Source organism: Carassius auratus, chromosome 34 (genome assembly GCF_003368295.1).
Source record: "Carassius auratus strain Wakin chromosome 34, ASM336829v1, whole genome shotgun sequence".
In the NCBI taxonomy this organism is placed as follows: Eukaryota; Metazoa; Chordata; class Actinopteri; order Cypriniformes; family Cyprinidae; genus Carassius; species Carassius auratus.
The window spans coordinates 9,241,455-9,260,958 of NC_039276.1; the positions used below are offsets into that span (position 1 = coordinate 9,241,455).

At 37.1% G+C, this 19,504-nt stretch overlaps 2 protein-coding genes across 3 annotated transcripts; one reads left to right on the forward strand and one right to left on the reverse strand.

Annotated features, from left to right (window-relative positions):
* Positions 1-10: 10 nt before the first annotated feature.
* Positions 11-15,618, reverse strand: med14 (mediator complex subunit 14). Of its 2 annotated transcripts, XM_026217777.1 has the most exons (30): positions 15,221-15,618; positions 14,720-14,746; positions 14,139-14,244; positions 13,884-14,057; positions 13,680-13,809; positions 13,399-13,527; positions 10,646-10,753; positions 10,339-10,471; positions 10,109-10,259; positions 9,633-9,744; positions 9,122-9,247; positions 8,962-9,040; positions 8,727-8,886; positions 8,438-8,632; positions 8,185-8,319; positions 8,004-8,080; positions 7,369-7,529; positions 7,135-7,281; positions 6,705-6,796; positions 6,434-6,586; positions 5,543-5,812; positions 5,225-5,438; positions 4,726-4,851; positions 3,586-3,768; positions 2,627-2,853; positions 2,336-2,515; positions 1,855-1,962; positions 1,206-1,331; positions 811-1,000; positions 11-670 (listed from the first exon to the last, which is right to left on the reverse strand). In XM_026217777.1, exons 1-30 carry the CDS (start codon positions 15,388-15,390, stop codon positions 597-599), a joined length of 4,263 nt encoding a protein of 1,420 aa, XP_026073562.1. In that variant the 5' UTR covers positions 15,391-15,618; the 3' UTR covers positions 11-596. The 2 variants fall into 2 exon arrangements, with proteins under 2 accessions (XP_026073562.1, XP_026073563.1); XM_026217778.1 differs by lacking the exon at positions 4,726-4,851.
* A 1,002-nt stretch (positions 15,619-16,620) lies between these two features.
* grtp1b (growth hormone regulated TBC protein 1b) lies at positions 16,621-19,392 on the forward strand. Its single transcript, XM_026219006.1, has 8 exons — positions 16,621-16,760; positions 17,055-17,206; positions 17,274-17,432; positions 17,523-17,647; positions 17,931-18,027; positions 18,337-18,509; positions 18,667-18,852; positions 18,954-19,392. The coding sequence occupies exons 1-8, from the start codon at positions 16,675-16,677 to the stop codon at positions 19,056-19,058; spliced, it is 1,083 nt and encodes a 360-aa protein (XP_026074791.1). The 5' UTR covers positions 16,621-16,674; the 3' UTR covers positions 19,059-19,392.
* The last annotated feature ends 112 nt before the right edge of the window (positions 19,393-19,504 follow it).

Genomic DNA, 19,504 nt, shown 5'->3' on the forward strand with positions numbered 1-19,504 from the left:
GAATCATTAATGAAAGGATGGAGCTATTTCCAATGTTTATTAAAAAGTAATAAACATAGACATGAAAAATCTTAGACCTTTTCCGTGATTCCAATGAATTATAATAAAACACTGCTTATTTAGAAGTTTTGTCACGCATATTTAAAGTGACAGGTATGCTAAGAACTCAAAGTAAAAACATTTAAATAGTGTGCTGATAAAGAAAACAATACTTACACGGTGCTAATATCTTGTATTACAAAAAACAGACAAGAATTATTCTGCAAAGTTTCAAATAAAACAAAAATACAGCTGTAGTTAAACATTTTTTATCACAATCATTTCCTCAAGAAGTGCATATGAAAAAAATAAATCCGTTAGCAGAACTTTGCCAAGCTATTTAAAAAAAAGAAGTCCTGCTTTTGTCACAATTATTAATTTACATGCTTCATAATACAAAACACCAATAAGTTCATCACATTTCTGCTCCCTTTTGTGACAATGTGATCCACCAGCAGAAGAGTCCATTGGCTGCACCAGAAAACCTGAATTTCCCTCGAGTCAGGGCTGAACTGATTTAATGATCAGTCTGGTGAAGTTTCCTAACAGATGCCAAGTTATGGCCGTCCACCAGGATTCAGCGTGAGATTAGCCATGAGCTCATGAACCGCTGCAAATATTGTGCACTCTCCTGTTGAAACAAAAAGGCAAGCATTAAAATTGATATGTAAATATAGAAACATTAAAAGTTAAACAAATAACTGAGAAATATTATATTCTAATTTCCATATCAATTTAAATATCCATATTCAACAAAACAGATGGGCAAACCTTGTCGTGGGGGATGGTGCTCGTTGAACCTCCTGAGGATGGAGCTGACCATCAGGGCCGCGGCTCCCGAGGAGCTGTGCTGGCGGGGGATATCAGCCTGCTGCGTCAGTCCAGTGGCCATGTCATACACTATAGGCACTATGATGCTGATGGGCTCCTGGGGAACCGGTAGCCTCTGGGTCAGCTGGAGCTGTGGAAGAGTATCACTTTAAGTTAATACATGTTAGGAATCCATAGTAAACTCAAACCACACAAGTTGCTGGGCATACAATGGCCGGAATATTCAGAATTCAGGACGTTGTCATATTGAGTGAGATCATATTTTTACCATTGGGAATTGGTTGTATAGTGAAAGGAGACATTGCAAGCCAGAATGGAATGATTGAAGCACTTACAAAAAAGAGCATCTTGGTTTTCAGCACCACAGCAATGGTTCCTGGAGGGGCGATGGGAGGAGCGCTGGGTGGGATGGTCAGACAAAACTGCACATTCCAATTCAACTGGGCCGCTTGGTCTGGGAACTAGAGGAAAAACAACGGGCCAGTGAGCTTCCAAATTATACAATTCCACTCAAAAGTTCAGTAAGTGTTTTTTATTATTATTATTATTATTTTGGAAAGAGGTCTCTTATACTAACCAAGGTAAAAACAGCAATATTGTGAAATATTACAATTTAAACAGTCCACTTTTTTTTTCTAATATAATATATTTATGCAATTTATTCCCATGATTGCAAAGCTAGATTGTTGCTTAAAGCTTTACATTTTCAGGAGCCATTTTTTCAGTCTTTAGAGTTACATGTTGTTTCAGAAATCATTCTAATAAGATGATTTGGTGCTTAAGTGTTACTTTTTTTTTTTTTTTTTATTAAAGAAAGGTCAAAATAACAGCATTTATTTGAAATCTTTACTGATCATATTAATGTATCCTTACTAAATAGAAGTATTAATAAAAAATCTAATTGACCTCAAACATCGGAAATGTAGTGTATGCTTGCACCAAAAAAAAATAAATAAAAAAATACACAAACATGAACGTGCTTACCAACTCCAGTTTCATGATGCGAACACAGTCTCTGAGTATGTTGGTGGGAGCTCCCAAAAGCTTTGTGAAGGCATTTAGTGTGTTGTATTTAAAGGGTGGACCTGCAACCTATGATGAAAGTGAAAGAGAATGATTTGTATTTGCATGACTGCAGAATACTTGGCTCGATGTTATTGACAAGATAGCCGCTGAGTGTACTGATTTGCTTTAAAGATAGAAAGAAAATAATAATAATATGCACATCTTATTAGAATGCTAATGCACAACTAACAGAATATCGAAGATAAGCATTTTCAAACTAGATTTAAGCAGGTAGTTCCAAACTTACATTAAACCAATGTTGATAAATCCGGATGAACAGGACATTCAAACAAACACATTACAATTCTTTCAGCTGCTACCTTCCAATACATAAACTGAACAAGAGAAAATTTGACCTTCATGATAGTTAGTGAGTTGATGCAGTGGATTTTTTTCCTACCCTGGTCTCAAAGAACTTCTCCAGGACCTGCAGCTCCTCCTGTGACCAGTGTCCAGTGTTTTCTGGTGTAACTTTCAGCTGCAGAGTCTGGTAGGTTTTGGGGTTGAGAGCCACCCTACATTTAAGTACTTCCGTCTTAAACATGATGACGCCTGGTTCGTTGGAGTTCACAATAGTAAGCTGTTAAGAGAAGGTAATCCAGAGTGATGCAAATACAGCGTTTGAGCAGAATCATATCACCCTGACCGGTTAAACGATGTGGTTATAACATGTTAACGGTTTCTGACTCACATTGGGTTCTAACTGTATGATTCTCTGCAGGTGCCGTCTCATGATGACAGAACCCAGGAAGCGCTCCAGAGGTGAGCACAGGTAGCTGCCCGCCAGCCCTGGCACGGGGCATGGCATGGGTGAAGGTAGAAGCAGCACATGTAGTTTGCTGTGGGTGAGGATGGTGGGAATAGAAGCGGCCCAGGACCGCTGTGGCAGTTTACGGGGGGGAGGCATTGCCTGTGAACCTAAACACACATAGTATTTGACTGAACAAATTCAACTACTGCTTATTGTTGGAAGTCATATATGTTAATAACATTAAATTCTCTCATTTACACTACTTTTACTTTTTTTTGGGGGGGGGGGGTTATACGTCTAGCAAGGACACATTATTTGTATCAAAAGTGACAGTAAAGATATTTATAATCTTACGAAATACTTTTTTTTTTTTTACTTTACTTGTTATTAAATTATAATCTTAATCTGTATCATGGTTTACACAAAAATATTAAGCAGCACAATTAAAATAGTTTCTTGAGCACCAAATTCAGCTTTGCCATCACAGAAATAAATAAGTATATTCAATTTACATTTTATTAAAAAAAATAATAGATTTTTTTTTCTCCTTTGGATAGCATAACAAATGCCCAAAACATAAAAAAAAAAAACTTTAAAAATCAAATTTTTTTAACATCTAACCTAGGACAAAATAAGTAATTATCGGGAGGATCTAGGTTATATTTTACCCCAAAATCGCAATAAATACCGAGTCATCTATTTGTGATGTCTACATTCACAGCCATCAAGATATGTTTCATTGCAGCAAAGCCAATTAAGCAGAAATCCTCTAGCTGCAATTTAATAAAAATTATACAAAATCATGTGGAACAAAAATATATACTTAAAAAACAATAAGTAAAACACTGATCTTATCTGTTCTGATAGGATAGTTCAGTCTTTAGGCTCTCTGGACTTACTGGTACCAGCTCGAGGAGAGTGGGATGGGTCTGGAATAGGTGAGTGCAAAGAAGGGTTGCCTGGTGACATGCCAGGGATTCGTGCCCCGGGGGAGGGTCCAGAGACCTGCGGAGATCCTGGCCAAGGCCCAACCCTTGGGCTGGCGGACACCATCGTGTAAGGTGAACTGGGGTCAAGAGTTCCTGCAACACAAATGAAAGACATTTGGACCATAACTCACCTTCTCAAGGAGACTCAGCTTCCATTGATGTACACAGATTTTACTCAATGGCAGTAACAGTGCTCAACACAACCCCACAAAAACACACATCCCTGCTGTGAAGTCAGAGCTGCTGAATTTTGATGTATTTGAATGATTAACAAAAGGCAAGCGAGATTTAAATTGATGATTCACTTTAACATGAATTCAACTGCAGGCCAATTATGATATTTTGAAGCATCAAAATGTACTGAATCGTAACACTGCAACTAATGTGAGAAAACAAGCATTATTGTAAAAAAATGATAGTATCATTCAAAAGTTTGTGGTCATTGTTCAGTAAGTTTTTAAGAAATTAATGATTTTTTTATTTTATTTTACAAAAACATTTCCAGTTAATATAGTTCTTTTGAACTTTCTCTTTCACCAGAGAATCCTAAAAAAAAGCTTTCAGCTTTCTTTCTTGAGCACCAAATGAGACTGATTTCTGAAGGATCTGGAGTAATGACTGCTAAAAATAAAATAAATAATTGCATCTTAAAAATATATTATAATAGCAGTTATTTAAATTGTAATATTTTACAATATTACTGTATTCTTGAACAAATTAATGCAGCCTTGGTGACAAAATAAAATAAAATAAAATAAAAAATACTTTTCCATTGTATTTTTTTCCCTTGCATTTAATTGTGCATATAATTCAGACATAGATGTTTTGTTTTCCCAGTCCCACCAGTCAAAGAAACAGTGAAGTGATAAATAATACAAAAAGTATCAAGCAAGTTCTCATTTAAGCCGATTACATCCTCCATGCAGAACGTCAGTAGGAAAAAATTCAATGTCTTTCACCAGCCCATCAAAGATTGAAAGCCCTGGACCACAGAGGTAAAAAGGAAAGCTAATCAACCAAGCCCTGGATCCAGGCCCCTCGTGCACTTACCATGAGGGCTAGCAAAGTTGGAGGTCTGCCCCATAGAAATGCCCAGAGAGGAAGGAGAAGGAGTGGGCCCAAAGGGAGAAGGGGCCCGCAGAGCTCCGCTAGGGGAGTTGGCTGCGTGGATGTTTCCTGCACAAAATTAACCAATCAGTGTCCTCATCAACATCTGACAAGAGCTCGTCTCTCCCATTCCTTCACGCTCACTTTCACACACGCTGCAGCTAAAGCGGGACAGGAGTTGCAGACCCCGAATGGAGAAGGTCAGACATATGTATGACTTTGGGCAAGCTTCTCTGTGAGGTTGCACGGTGATGGTGTCATCAAACACACTGACCGGTAAAAGCATGCATACCAACAGACAGGAAGAGCTGGTGATGAGTGGGACACCAATGAGAAAATGCTTCCTCTCCTTTTGTTTCCCTGACTCCATGGTGGCGTGATCAGGATGGCACAGGCAGCAAAATGACAACATTTGTCAAGATAGAAACACATATTAATATACCTGGAGACTGTGTTATCATGGACGGTGAGGGAGGCACATGGTACGGGTTGGGGGGTGATGTGAGGGGTGGATAAACCCCTCTGCCTGGAGGCTGTGTCTGGGTGGGGGGCATGAAGGTGTCATCCATGCTTATCGGGGAGGGAGGGTTGTCGTCCTCGTTGACCGAGCGTCTGCGGGCGTCTTGGTTGCTATCCACAAACATGTTCAAGAAAGTCTGCGGAAAATCATTGGAATGACTTGAGAGTGAGTAAATGATGACAGAATTAGCTTTTTGGGTCACTATCCCTTTAATTTATTTAATATTTTTGATCAACACACCTTCAGTCCAGGGGCAGGATAGAAACCTTCAACTATCTTGGTATTGTCAAAAAGACTATAGGCCCCGTCACGGATAGCCACCACACCTCTGCTACGGCAGTAGATGTCAATGCAGTACATGTTGCGGAAGGCCAGACGGATGTGAGTGGGAGACTGAGGCAGGATGGAGAAGCACTGGTATGCCGTATTGGTCCTTTGGGTGAGACCCAGCATAGGCACTGTGGGTAGCTTGTTGATGGCATTTAGAGGAGCTTGGGTGTCTGAGAGGACCTGAGAACAGACAAGAATGTGAAAATACTACCAGCAGCTACTAATCAATAGCAATAGATTGCCAATATCCACTCCAAATCGTTCAGTTATTTGATGTTTTAAGAACATACTGACAATATGTTAAAAGTAAATAAAAATACAATATGGTGAATATGAATACAAATACAAATAATACAACTACCGTATTTTTCGGACTATAAGTCGCACCTGAGTATAAGTCCAATCAGTCCAAAAATATGTCATGATGAGGAAAAAAACATATATAAGTCGCACTGGACTATAAGTGCATTTATTTAGAACCAAGATAAAACATTACCATCTACAGCCGCGAGAGGGCGCTCTATGCTGCTCAGTGGTAGACTACAGGAGCACTGAGCAGTATAGAGCGTCCTCTCGTGGCTGTAGACGGTAATGTTTTCTCTTGGTTCATGTCACTTAGTTCATTTCTCTCAGTTTATGTCAAATTAATTTTGATAAATAAGTCGCACCTGACTATAAGTCGCAGGACCAGCAAAACTATGAAAAAAAGTGCCACTTATAGTCCGGAAAATACGGTACAAAATACAGTTCAATGATCATTGACCGCCTGAATTGTAGTAAGTAAATGAAGTATGACGTTACCTGTAGAAGTTGTACTACATTGGGTGTCTTGTTGAACATTTCTTGAAGTTGGTGCAGAATTATGTTGTGACAGTTGCTACAGCCTGAATTGGGCCCCACTGTCCCGAGGGCAAGATGGTAACGCTGGGTTACTGAGTTCCACTGTATCGTCACCTGAAAGAAACAGGAACGTGTAGTAAATGAAACAAGTGTGATTTCAACTAAATCACTAAATAAAGACATTAAGGAACTTTAACATCTGCATTTCAACAAGATGAAAACAGGTTTTTACCGAGCTGCCTTTGGTGTTGCCATAGCATAGAACCAGCTTCCGGTAATTGTACAGCCGTATCTCTGAGAAAAGGCTCAAATAGGAGGGCATTTCTGGAAAATTTCATTATTAATTATTAATTACAAGCAATTCAAGTTCTTCAAACCATTCATAAGTGAAGTATTTTTTCATACCTATAATAGCATTCAAAGGTTTGGGGTTGGTACAATTTTTTTTAAGTTTATAAATGAAGTCTGTATAATCAAAAATTAAAACAAATATTTCAATATAATGTACTGTATTCCTGTGAAGGAATTTAAAATCGATTTAATGATTAAATACTTCAAATGTACTATGGCACCAAAAGAATACAAATCATAACTGGTTATCACAAAAGCTCAAATTAATATGTAAGAGATACAATTTAACTAGTTAGTACAGAGGTATGTACCAGGTAAAGCACGTGAGAACTCCAGCACACATTCATAAAGCTGATTTATACTGTTCCAGTCATTCAGGAACATCTCCACCACCTTCCTGCCACCCACCGGCTCCGAAAGGGGATTCTCATAAGTCAGGTAGACATGCCGCGTGGAAGCTGAATTGAAATAGACAGAAAAAATTGTAAAAGACACATACCATAGTGTTTAAAAAGCTGTTAGAGGTAAATTAACGGTCTTATTACCTTGCTCTTTGTTGGCTGTGCTGTTGAGTGGACAACCTGAGAAAACCAATTCTGCCACCCATGTGCGATTATTCCGGCCCTGCAGTCTGAACGTACAATCCAGCAGGGAGCGCTCCAGAGCTTTTCTCGTTTCCTCACCCACTCCCTTACAAGGTGGAACTCTGAGGTAGAGAGGGAAAACAATTGATAAACTACCATCAAACGTTTGGGTCCGGAAGACCAGGCTTGCAATAATTTACTTTAAAAAAAGTAAAATTAACAGCAATATTGTGAATACTTTGTATACTAACATTTTTTACAATTGAAAAATAATATGTTTTAATGTATCTTAAAATAAAATGTATTCTTTTTACATCAAAGCAGCCATTACCTGATGCTCAATAAACATGTCTTATTAGCAACATTTAAATATTTGTGGAAACCATGATACATTTCTTTTTTAATTTGTTGACACAAACAGTTTGAAAGAACAAGAATTTATTCAAAATTGGAATCTTTGGTTACATAATAAACATCTTTCGATATCAATTCAATGCATCCTTGCTAATTAAAAGTTGATATGCATCTATCATATGTAGCAGTCTGGTTTAATAACTTCAGAGATGCTTGAACTGACAACCAGAGATAAATCTTACTTCAGAATACGTATGGCGTGGCTACAGCCGTCTCCTTCGACCTGAACCCCTTGATGAGGAACCTCCATATTGGACAACTGCGAGAATAAAAGACCGTACAGTAAACACAAAATGTGACACTTACAACGAATAGCTTCAGATAATAAAACACTGCTTCCACCATCTAAAGGATATGCAGTACCTCACAGCGTAATCCGATGAGAGGCATGTTGGTGTCACACATGGCCACCAGGTGGGCCAGCTCCTTATTGAAGGCACACATCTCTCCAGACCTCTTGGGTTTCTTCGGTTCAGTGGCACTTTGCTCTCCTGACAACTACGGAGTGACCAAAAAAAGAAAGCCTTCAATACATACAATAGAAAAGCTGAACAGCAAATGTTGAACACATGTTGAACACACAGCTCAGTATATTCCCCGTTGAGTATCCAATTACCTTCCTCTTTGCCCCGGGACGAGCCATTCGTCCAGAAGAGAAGTCCTGCACAAGCTCCTCCAGGTTGGGCTTAAACTGCTGCAGCAGCTGAGCAGAAGGCAGCCCATCCTCACTCTCAATCGGACTCACAGACAGGAAGTAGTACTTATACTGGAGCTCTGTTGAATTGCTGGAAACATCTAACATCTCGACCACCTGAGGAAAGTCGAGATGTAATGAAATGTTTTAAGTTTACTCACCAAAGCCTCCAAGTGTGAGATAAACACATTAAATATTAGTAAGTATTTACAATATAGTATTGTGGGAGGCGGGTGAGTTTGATGAAGAGGCGATGCTTTGACAGGTTGCCCACAGGATGTGTGGTTAAGTTAGATAGGTGGAGAGTGTCTGTGCACAGTGTGGGAAGATGTTTCACAGACTGTCGACATCTCTGCTCGCCCAACCAGAATCTGTTCAAAACATAGTAACATCAGCCACTGTCACAACATGAAGCACACTGAGAATTGGTAGCTTTGGCTGCTTACTTTAGCTGTTGTAACCATGTGATGATGCGCTTCATGTCATCGTTAATATTCTTCTCGATATCGTCCAACATTGACTGATCTGGAAAGAAACAAGCGAGGCAAGTTAAGCAGTTGATTTGTTCAAATGATCTGATGCGTATCCGATGGATATGTGACTAACCGACTCCATAAAGCATTGGCTGAAACATTCCCGAGTGCAAATCGACGAATATGTGGAGACACTCAGATCGGCCGCAGGGCTCCAGGATTGGTATGACTAGTGTGGGCAGTGCTGTCTCTATGAAGGCTGAAAAATAGACACACCAAATAAATGAATCCTCTTAATGCATATAAATTAAAAAAAATAACTGATATAGATTTCTGATGTTTTCTAGTTGAAGAAAATATATAAAAAAAGGAATGAATATAAAGAACAAAAAAATATATATAATTTTAAATGTGCACAATATTATTTTATGTACAATAACAATAATAACAGCAATAAAATAGATAATTTTGATATTTGCTTCCTCATACAATATAACACAGCCTCTCTTAATTTTTGCTTAATTGGTGTAAATTAATTTAGTAACCAAGCAGTAGACAAAACACTATATTCCATCTTTGAAAAAAATCAAATAAACACAGCAAGCACAATCATGGTGAAGGTCCTCGTAGTGTAAAATACTCACAGTTATCACTAGGGTTACTACTTTTGAGGATGGCTTTGAGTTCTTGCAGTTTCTGATGCGAGCGGGCATGTACACTATCGATCAAAAGCTTTTCAACTGAGAGATGATCAATCTGAAAGAACAGCCCACAAACAAACATTACAGTTATTACACAGAACCATTCAAAACATTTGAATGTTTTAGAAAAAAGCTTTACTTATGTGAGAAGGCGTTACTCCAAACTTCTGTGTCAAACGATCAATCAGAAATCACTCTAACATACAGTGCTCAAGAAACATTCCTTATTATTACCAACTATCACTTTTGATCAAATTAATGTATCCTTGATGAATATTTTAATAGTATTAATTTCCCACAGACTCCAAACTTTTGAATGGCAGCATATATAATCTAAAAAAGCCCATACAATGATCATTGTTATGGTGCTATCAATACTATTATCAACAAAGGAGATTATTTTAGCCAATGATACTCGCCTTCATGGCTCTTTCCATTAATCTGGAATCACAGGCAGGGAGTGGAGGCTCATGGGAGATCTGTAATGGCTTGGATCCATCCGTCTCATCAATTCTGATGGTGACTTTGTGCACAGGTGCTGTGCCAGTCTTTCTACCCAGGACCTGTTGACTGAAAGACAAAAATCATGAGATGCAAAACCAAGAGAGAAAAAATAAATTAAACCTCTGTAGCAAATTTTCAAACCTACTTCCAGACAGACAACGTGAAGCACTTGGCAGGGACGTAGCGCTCCACCTGCACTAGATCACCCCACCGTTCTCTGATCAACATCAGAGTTTGAGAGTGTAACACCTCCAGCTGTAGTGACAGGCAAAATGAGTCTAATAACATTTATTAAAGAAAAAATTTCAATTTGTTGGCTTTTTGTCACTATGATTATTTTTGTACAACAAAATCTATGTATTTAACCCCAAGCATGGGCTGTTAATTGAGCAACAAATCAAGTGTTCTACTAAAACACAGAAAGCAATCTTAGTCTTGATCTGAAAGGATACGGAGGCAGTTGTACATGTCCTGAAGAGGCTTGTCATCTCCAAACAGTCGAGACTGCACCAACTCATGGATATAATTCACCTGCATGCTGTGTACCAATGCCCGGCCATCTAAATAAATGATATATTAATACTTACTAGTAGTACTTTAAAACATTATTTATTAATAAGTATTATTAATACACTTTTATAATTATAAATTAAAAATAAACACTCCCATTCAAAAGTCTAACTTTTTTAAAGAAATAAAATTATTATTCAGAAGGGATGCATTAAATTGATCAAAAGTGACTTTTACACTGTTACAAAAGATCTGCTTCAAATAGAGCTGTACGATTATGACAAAATCATAACTATTGATTATTCCCTTACACTGTAATTGTGATTATTAATTACAATTATCACAATTTACATTGAATGATTTTAATACCATTGTATGAAGCAACTGCATGCCATATTTTTATATGGAAATAAACAAGCTGAAAAAAACTCTAACTTAAAAACTTTTATTGCTTTTCTATAGAATTAAGCCTCAAATTTGCAAATATACATTGAATTAGTTCTTAAAAAAAAAAAAAAAGTAAAAATATGCATGGTATTATAATGTTATACTAAAACTAAAATTAAACAATGACGAAAAACCCTAAAGATAACCTGTAGAAAGATAGAAAAATATATAAATTTTAAGCATGCAAATATTATAAGTGGACTTTGAACAATTAATGGCCACTTTGAACGATTACGTAATTGTGGCATGGCATCCGTAATTGTAATGACAAATTCGATTAATTGTGCAGCCCTAGTTTCAAATAAATACTGTTCTTTCAATTCATCAAAGAATCCACAACAATATTACACAGGACAACTGTTATAAGTAGTAAGTAGTTCCTGAGAACTAAATCAACATATTAGAATGATTTCTGATGGATCATGTGACACTCAAGACTGGAGTAATTGGCTGCTAAAAAAAAAATTACAACATTTGAAAATATATTAAAATATACAAATCAAAGATTTAACTCTATTTCTGATCAAACACCGACATTTAAAAAATAAATCTTACCGCTCCAAAACTTTTGAATGTAGAGTAATTAAATAAAATATGTAAAAGAATATACAGGTGCTGGTCATATAATTAGAATATCATCAAAAAGTTGATTTATTTCTCTAATTTCCTTCAAAAAGTGAAACTTTTATATTATATTTATTACACACAGACTGATATATTTCAAATGTTTATTTCTTTTAATTTTGATGTTTATAACTAAAAACTTAGGAAAATCCCAAATTCAGTATCTCAGAAAATTAGAATATTGTGAAAAGGTTCAATATTGAAGACACCTGGTGCCACGCTCTTAGCTAATTAACTCAAAACACCTGCAAATGCCTTTAAATGGTTTCTCAATCTAGTTCTGTAGGCTACACAATCATGGGGACCTTGACAGTTGTCCAAAAGACGACCACTGACACCTTGCACAAGGAAGGCAAGATACAAAAGGTCATTGCAAAAGAGGCTGGCTGTTCACAGAGCTCTGTGTCCAAGCACATTAACTGAGAAGGGAAAAGATTTGATAGAAAAAAAAGTGTACAAGCAATAGGAATAACTGCACCCTGGAGGGGATTGTGAAACAAAACTCATTCAAAAATGTGGGGAAGATTCACAAAGAGTGGACTGCTGCTGGAGTCAGTGCTTCAAGAACCACTACACAAATACATATGCAAGACATGGGTTTCAGCTGTCGCATTCCTTGTGTCAAGCCACTCTTGAACAACAGACAGCGTCAGAAGCGTATTGCTTCAAAAAGGACTGGACTCCTGCTGATCGGTCCAAAATCATGTTCTCTGATGAAAGTAAATTTTGCATTTCCTTTGGAAATCAGGGTTCCAGAGTATGGAGGACAAGAGGAGAGACACACAGTCCAAGTTTCTTGAGGTCAAGTGTAAAGTTTCCACAGTCCACATTGATGGTTTGGGGTGCCATGTCATCTGCTGGTGTTGGTCCACTGTGTTTTCTGAGGTCCAAGGTCAACATAGCCGTATACCAGAAAGTTTTAGAGAATTCATGCTTCCTGCTGCTGACCAACTTTATGGAGATGCAGATTTCATTTTCAGGACTTGGGACATGCACACAGTGCCAAAGCTTCCAGTACCTGGTTTAAGGACCATGGTATCCCTGTTCTTAATTGGCAAGCAAACTCCCCTGACCTTAACCCCATAGAAAATCTATGGGGTATTGTGAAGAGGAAGAAGCGATATGCCAGACCCAAGAATACAGAAGAGCTGAGGCCACTATCAGAGCAACCTGGGCTCTCATAACACCTGAGCAGTGCCACAGACTGATCGACTTCATCCCACACCGCATTGCTGCAGAAATTCAGGCAAAAGGAGCCCCAACTAAGTATTGAGTGCTGTACATGCTCATACTTTTCAGTTGGCCAAGACTTCTAAAAATCCTTTCTTTGTATTGGTCTTAAGTTATATACTGAATTTGGGATTTTCCTTAGTTGTCAGTTATAATCATCAAAAACATTTGAAATACATTAGTCTGTGTGTAATGAATGAATAAAATATACAAGTTTCACTTTTTGAATGGAATTAATGAAATAAATCAACTTTTTGATGATATTCTAATTATAATGACCAGCACCTATATAATTGTTTTATATATATTTAAATAAAAGATAAGGAAAACAAGGGTACAGGGGTTCCATGACATATTATTTATTTTGTTTTATTACACATTGAGTATATCTTACCTCCAGTTTCCTTGTCTTCAACTAAAATCTCTAGTTTAAGAAGTCTCCAAGGGATATCAGGATCATCCCCCATCACTGTCAGTGTGGCTTCAAATTCCCCCTCAACTCGAAACTTTACTCGCCCATTGGCTTCACAGGCAAAGAGATCATAGAAACAAATAAGATCATTTAGAATCAAAATAAAACACACCAAAAATAAAGCAGAATAATGTTTGGAAACCTCTACTTATCTACCGGGAAGGACAGATTTTGCCCTGTAACGTGTGGAGCTTTTAACTTACCCACAGTTAAGTTGGCCAGCTGTGGGGGCAAGTCAGTGGTGACTAGCCTGTGCCGCAAGATTTGATTCAGCTGATTTAACGTGGTCTGCTTCTCTGTTTTGGTTATAGGGTCAGGAGGAATAATTTTGTCCTGAAAAAAATAAAACCAATGCCGTTTATTTCCCATTTATAATATCCACTTGAACACTGTGTTTGACTACTTACTCGGATACACGTGGGCAGACGTGGGTAAGAGCCTGTGGTCAGTACATCAATGGCGAAAGGGATGGCAAAACTAGGCAAACGGGCATGCACCAAGGCGTCCCTGGCCAGTGATGCCAGTCGGTCAGCCGTGTCAACAAATAAATAGGCTTGCTGATCCAGAAATGATGAGATCATCTGCAAACAGAGTGAAGAATGAGTACTACAACAACAAGAACGAAGATAACTCGGATTGGAAGTGCCAAATAAACCACGTACCGCACATTTCTCCACCTTCCCAGCATTACTTGCCCATTTCACAAGAGCAAGCAGACGTACAAAGAGCTGCCGTGTCCGACTGGCAAACTGAACAATTTCGATTTTCCTGTAAGATATGGTTTAGGTCATTTACATTCATATGCAAACATAATGTAACTCAGGGGTTCTCTGTCTTTTAGAAGCCAAGGAGGCTCAAATCCTGTGAGGGACCACCATCCTAAAATTTGAAAAGGGATATATACAGTTTTATGTATAAGGATTTAATTTGTATTGTAAAGAATTTATGTTATCAATATGTTTAGAATATTATTTGGTAAATAAATAACATAATTTTAATTTGTGTTTCTGTTCATTATAGCAGTGTACTTTATTATTACTTAATTATATGTATTCATTCATTCATTAATTTACTTTATTTATAAACATTTATATTACTTATTTATATATTTTTTTAAATAGTAAACCTTTTTTTTTTTTTTACCTTTTTTCTGTAAACTTTTCCATGAACCCCTAGCACTGCCTTGAAAACCCCTGGTGTAACCAATATTACATTCATGTTTTTGAGAATATAAGTTTCTTACCTTTCCATGTCTGTTTTTCGAGGAAGTCTGTGAAATTCATAAAGATATTATTAAACACTATCAAATATAAAATGACCATAATGACAACAGAACAAGAACACGTGTATTTCCATAAATGCTCTAATTATAGCAATTATAATATCTTTGATATCAACTGACTTGTTCCACAGATAAAACATAACACGTGTCACCTGCCAATATCCACCATACATTCACTCAGGCTGTTATAAGCAGTCACCATACAACTTTTTCAACCACTTTTCAATGACAAATTCGCTATGGATAACCAAATACACATATCCAGGTAAGAAGTCATACATGGGTCAGCAACATCCACATAATATATACACTCCAATATAATCTCTACAAACTTGAAATCAAAATTTATAAATGAACACTTGTCAAGGAAACATAAGGGCTACTGCTAAACTAAATCTAGCTTTAAGCATGCCTGACCATTGACCATCAGCACAGAGCAGGTCTGGTCTCTGATGAACTCACAGCTCAGCCAGGAGAGTGATCTCATGGTAGGTCCGCTGCAGCAGGAACTCGATCAAGAGGCTCAGTCGGACTCCTGGAGCTGCCGGGGCTCCCGGAGGATGCTGGGGGGCCGACGTGAGACCCCCGGCGGGGACCAGCTGCCCGTCCGAACCGATTTGAACTGGAGCCATCTTAAAATACAACCGGAGCGATGTACGTCCACCGACCCGAGCCTTTCCCCTCACGATTACCGCAAACTAGTTCGAGAGAATATTATAACACGTTCGTCCTAAAGTTTATAGGGGGCGGAAACGATTTCAAGCCATGGAGATGAGAAGAAATGAGTCTGTTACATGTTAATATGTGGAGAGATGGAGCCCCGCCATCACTCACTGGAGCTGAAGCAGGAAACAAAACTCTTTTTTCCCTAAATGGCGCTGGATAAATTATTTAAAATAAAAGTCTAAACGACAAAAAATGTGATTTTAAAAAGATTTGATTTGTTTAATTTCCGTTCTATTTCTTTCACAGTACATACAAACGGAACACTAAGTTATTTTTTAAAAATACTTTTTGTGTCAATGAGGAGTCAAATAAAAAACTTTGCAACAGTAGCTGCTGTTAGGGGACCTTTATTCTGCCAAGGTACACGGCCGGACAGAATATCCGGTTTAGAATTTATTCGTAATTTGAAACAACAAGCATGGCAAAATAAAACAAACTAATTTTACTAAATTTATGCTAAATATTTTTCTCAAACAACTAAAGTACTATTTTTTTTTATTTATTTATTTATTTTTTGACCAGGACTTCTGAAAACTAAATAAGAGAGAACAATAAATTATGGATGAAAAAAAGTCCCTTTAAATATTCTTTAAATAGTCTTTGATGAAATATCTAGCCAAAATAATAATGTTATTCCAAAACCACATTTATTCAAATGTTTTAAATATTGTGTTTGGGTTATTTTTGCGTGCACTTTTATTTATAAATCTAATCGGTATTGGTTGGTTACTGTAGTAAAAAGTGAAACCAACTGATAAATATTGGTGCAGTTCATTAAGAAATAAATAATAAATTATTCATAATAAACATATGCCTCGTAAATATTAATTAAATTATTAAAAGTAATTTAATATAATAATATATCTAATATGGTTGGTCTTTGCCCAGTATTTCCATAGCTTTCCAACAATCCAATCACCTGCTCGGAAATTTACAGGAGATCAAATGAACTGCATAAATTTAGAAACAAACGAACTGAGTTTCAATATCCTCCCCAAAAATAATAATAATACTATAAAAAATAATAATTCAGATGGTTAAAACGTTAAAATAATACACCTAACAATACACCTACACACTATAAAATCAAACAGGTAATACGCAAGGTAAAATGAATAACCTGTGCACAGTTTTCAGTGTAGGGGAGGAGTTTATATAAAAAGCTCAGGCTCAGCTCTCTTAGTGTTCGAATGAAGAGACGCTCTGAACTCTACATGGAGAATCATTTTAATGATCAAAGCACGGAATGTTCCGCCAGTTCGGACGACTGCCAGAGGTATGAACGTTACTTTATATTACTTTGATGAAGTGATGCTACTTATGAAATACAAATCGCTATCTTATGGACAGTGGAACGAGATGGTCCAAAACACCTGTGCGTCAGGTGATGTTTGCGTCACTGTCAGTATGAACACTTAAACAAGTAAAAGACATTTCAGAAAATGTAATGTAAAGAAAATAATAATTAACTTATGTCTTATTTTAGCTTCATAATTTTATTATGTTTCTATTAAATTTCCTCTTTAACAGTATTCCCACAAGTCTTAAACAAGTCTTTATGTCTCTGTAGGGTAGACCAATACGGATTTGAGAGATCAGAAGATTTCAACTATGAATCCTATGAGGATCTGATGTCCAAGCATTTAGCTGTTGTTACTAGAAGGTCAAAGAAGTGGTCGAAACTATTGGAGGGCACTGAAAAAGTGGAGAAAAATGTGAAAGGTAAATTTGATTTAATGATTTTATTGAAGTTTTCTTTACTTTTTAAAGCTGTTATTTGGGTTTGCAGTGAAGCGCTATGTGAGGAAAGGGGTTCCATTTGAAAATCGCACTCAGATCTGGATGGCGGCTAGTGGAGCTCAGGACCAGTTGGAGAGAAATCCTGGCTACTATTATTCTATATTAAAGGCTGAGCATGACCCTAAAATAGAAGAGGTTATACGTGCTGGTAAGTTATTTCTCCAGTCATGAAACCATGTTTTATTTTAAAGTCTGATTGTAAATTAATATTAAAAAATATTTATATTAATATTTTTAGATATGCACAGAACCTTCCCTGACAACATTCAGTTCCGTGCCTCCTCCCAGCCATGTTTACAGAAAGCCCTGTTTAATGTACTTCTGGCTTATGGACACCACAATAAGGATGTTGGTTACTGTCAGGTACTACTGTCATGTACACAAGCCCTTTTACACACACACACAAACACATCTCAAAGTGTCACTTGAATCCAGGATGTATTGAAGTTCCTACTGTAGATAAGAATCTAAACCTTTTTTTGTGTGTATATTAGAGAATGGTCAATTACAACGAGTGAGGAAGTAAGACAGTCTTAAACTGCTGTAATTTTGTGTTGTTTACTCTGTCAATATAATGACTGAACCTGTTGTACCTGTCTGATTTCAATCAGTAGGCTGCAGAAATGAATCACTTTTTGCCTTTTAGGGAATGAATTTCATTGCTGGATACCTCCTCATCATCACCAAAGATGAGGAGAAGTCATTCTGGTTAATGGATGCTTTACTTGGCAAGATTTTACCAGGTCGGTCACCCCACGACATGCATATGAGACATCTGAATTACCTGTTTAAGTTAAAAATACACAGAAATTATGAATTTATCCTAATTCCATTCTGCATAATGTTGCATCCATATGTATTATTATTATTATTAAGTGTTCCTGTAGCTCAATTGGTAGAGCACTTTTCTATCAAGCGCAAGGTTGGGGGTTTCGATTCCCTGGGAACACATGATATGATATGATGTGTAAAAATTGATAGCCTGAATGCACTGTAAGTCACTTTGGATAAAAACATCTGCTAAATGCATAAATTTAATTATTATTATTTAGACTATTACACATCAACAATGCTGGGGCTTAAAATGGATCAAGAGGTGCTTGGAGAGCTTGTCAGGATGAAGGTTCCCGCTGTCTGGCAGGTCATGAATCGGCACGATGTAATGTGGACCCTGGTGGTCTCGCGCTGGTTCATCTGCCTATACGTTGACATACTTCCTGTAGAGGTGAGAATGAAGTCAATGATTGTACTTTCTGAAAAGAGTTCAATGGTAAGCTTTGAAAATTCACCAATTTTGAAAATGAATGAAATCATTCGTCTGTATTATGTGGCATATTGGAATGCCGGTATTGAATGTAATGATTGGTAGCTGTTTTTCTCAGACAGTGCTGAGAATATGGGACTGCCTTTTTTACGAGGGATCCAAGATCCTGTTCCGTGTGGCTTTGACACTCATTCGTCACAATCAGAACCTCATCTCACAAGCTCAGAGTCTCCCAGAAATCTGCGAATGCTTTAAACAGATCACCCATGGGGAGTACGTAGAGGACTGCCACACATTCATGCAGGTCAATTCTGTGGCTGCTATTTATTCACTTAATAATACTTACAGAAGTCTTTATAATGATGTGTTTGTTCTGAAGAATGTTTATTTGTCATCTACCTTCAGAAAATCTTTATGGAGCCAGGAGGTCTCTCTACAGCAACAGTTACTAAACTCAGGAAGATGTGTAGGAATCGCATTAGTTCTGCCCAAAACCCTTCTTCACACTAAATGGTGAACATGGACGTACAGTTTTGACAGCATGTGAGATGAGAATCCAGTCATTACTCCAGTCTCCAGAGTCACATGATCCTTCAGAAATCATTCTAATATGCTGATTTGGTGAACAGCCTTTGTAATTATGTTGAAAAGCAGCAGCTGTGCTGCTTAATATTAATATTATATGGATACCACGGTACATATTTTTGTAATAGAAAACCAAAATAATATTTCTTGAAATTAAAAGTATATTGAAACATTAGAAATCTCTTTACAGTCACCTCTGAATGAATGCATTTTTTTTTTTTACTAACCATGATTTTTTTTTACAAGTTTACCCTAAAACATTTATTTACTTGATTTTCTTTTGTTTTGTCAAACACAAAAGTAGATATTTTGAAGGTGAGTTTTTAGATGAACAATCCCTTTAAGAGGAATACGTTTTTTTTTATTTGCTG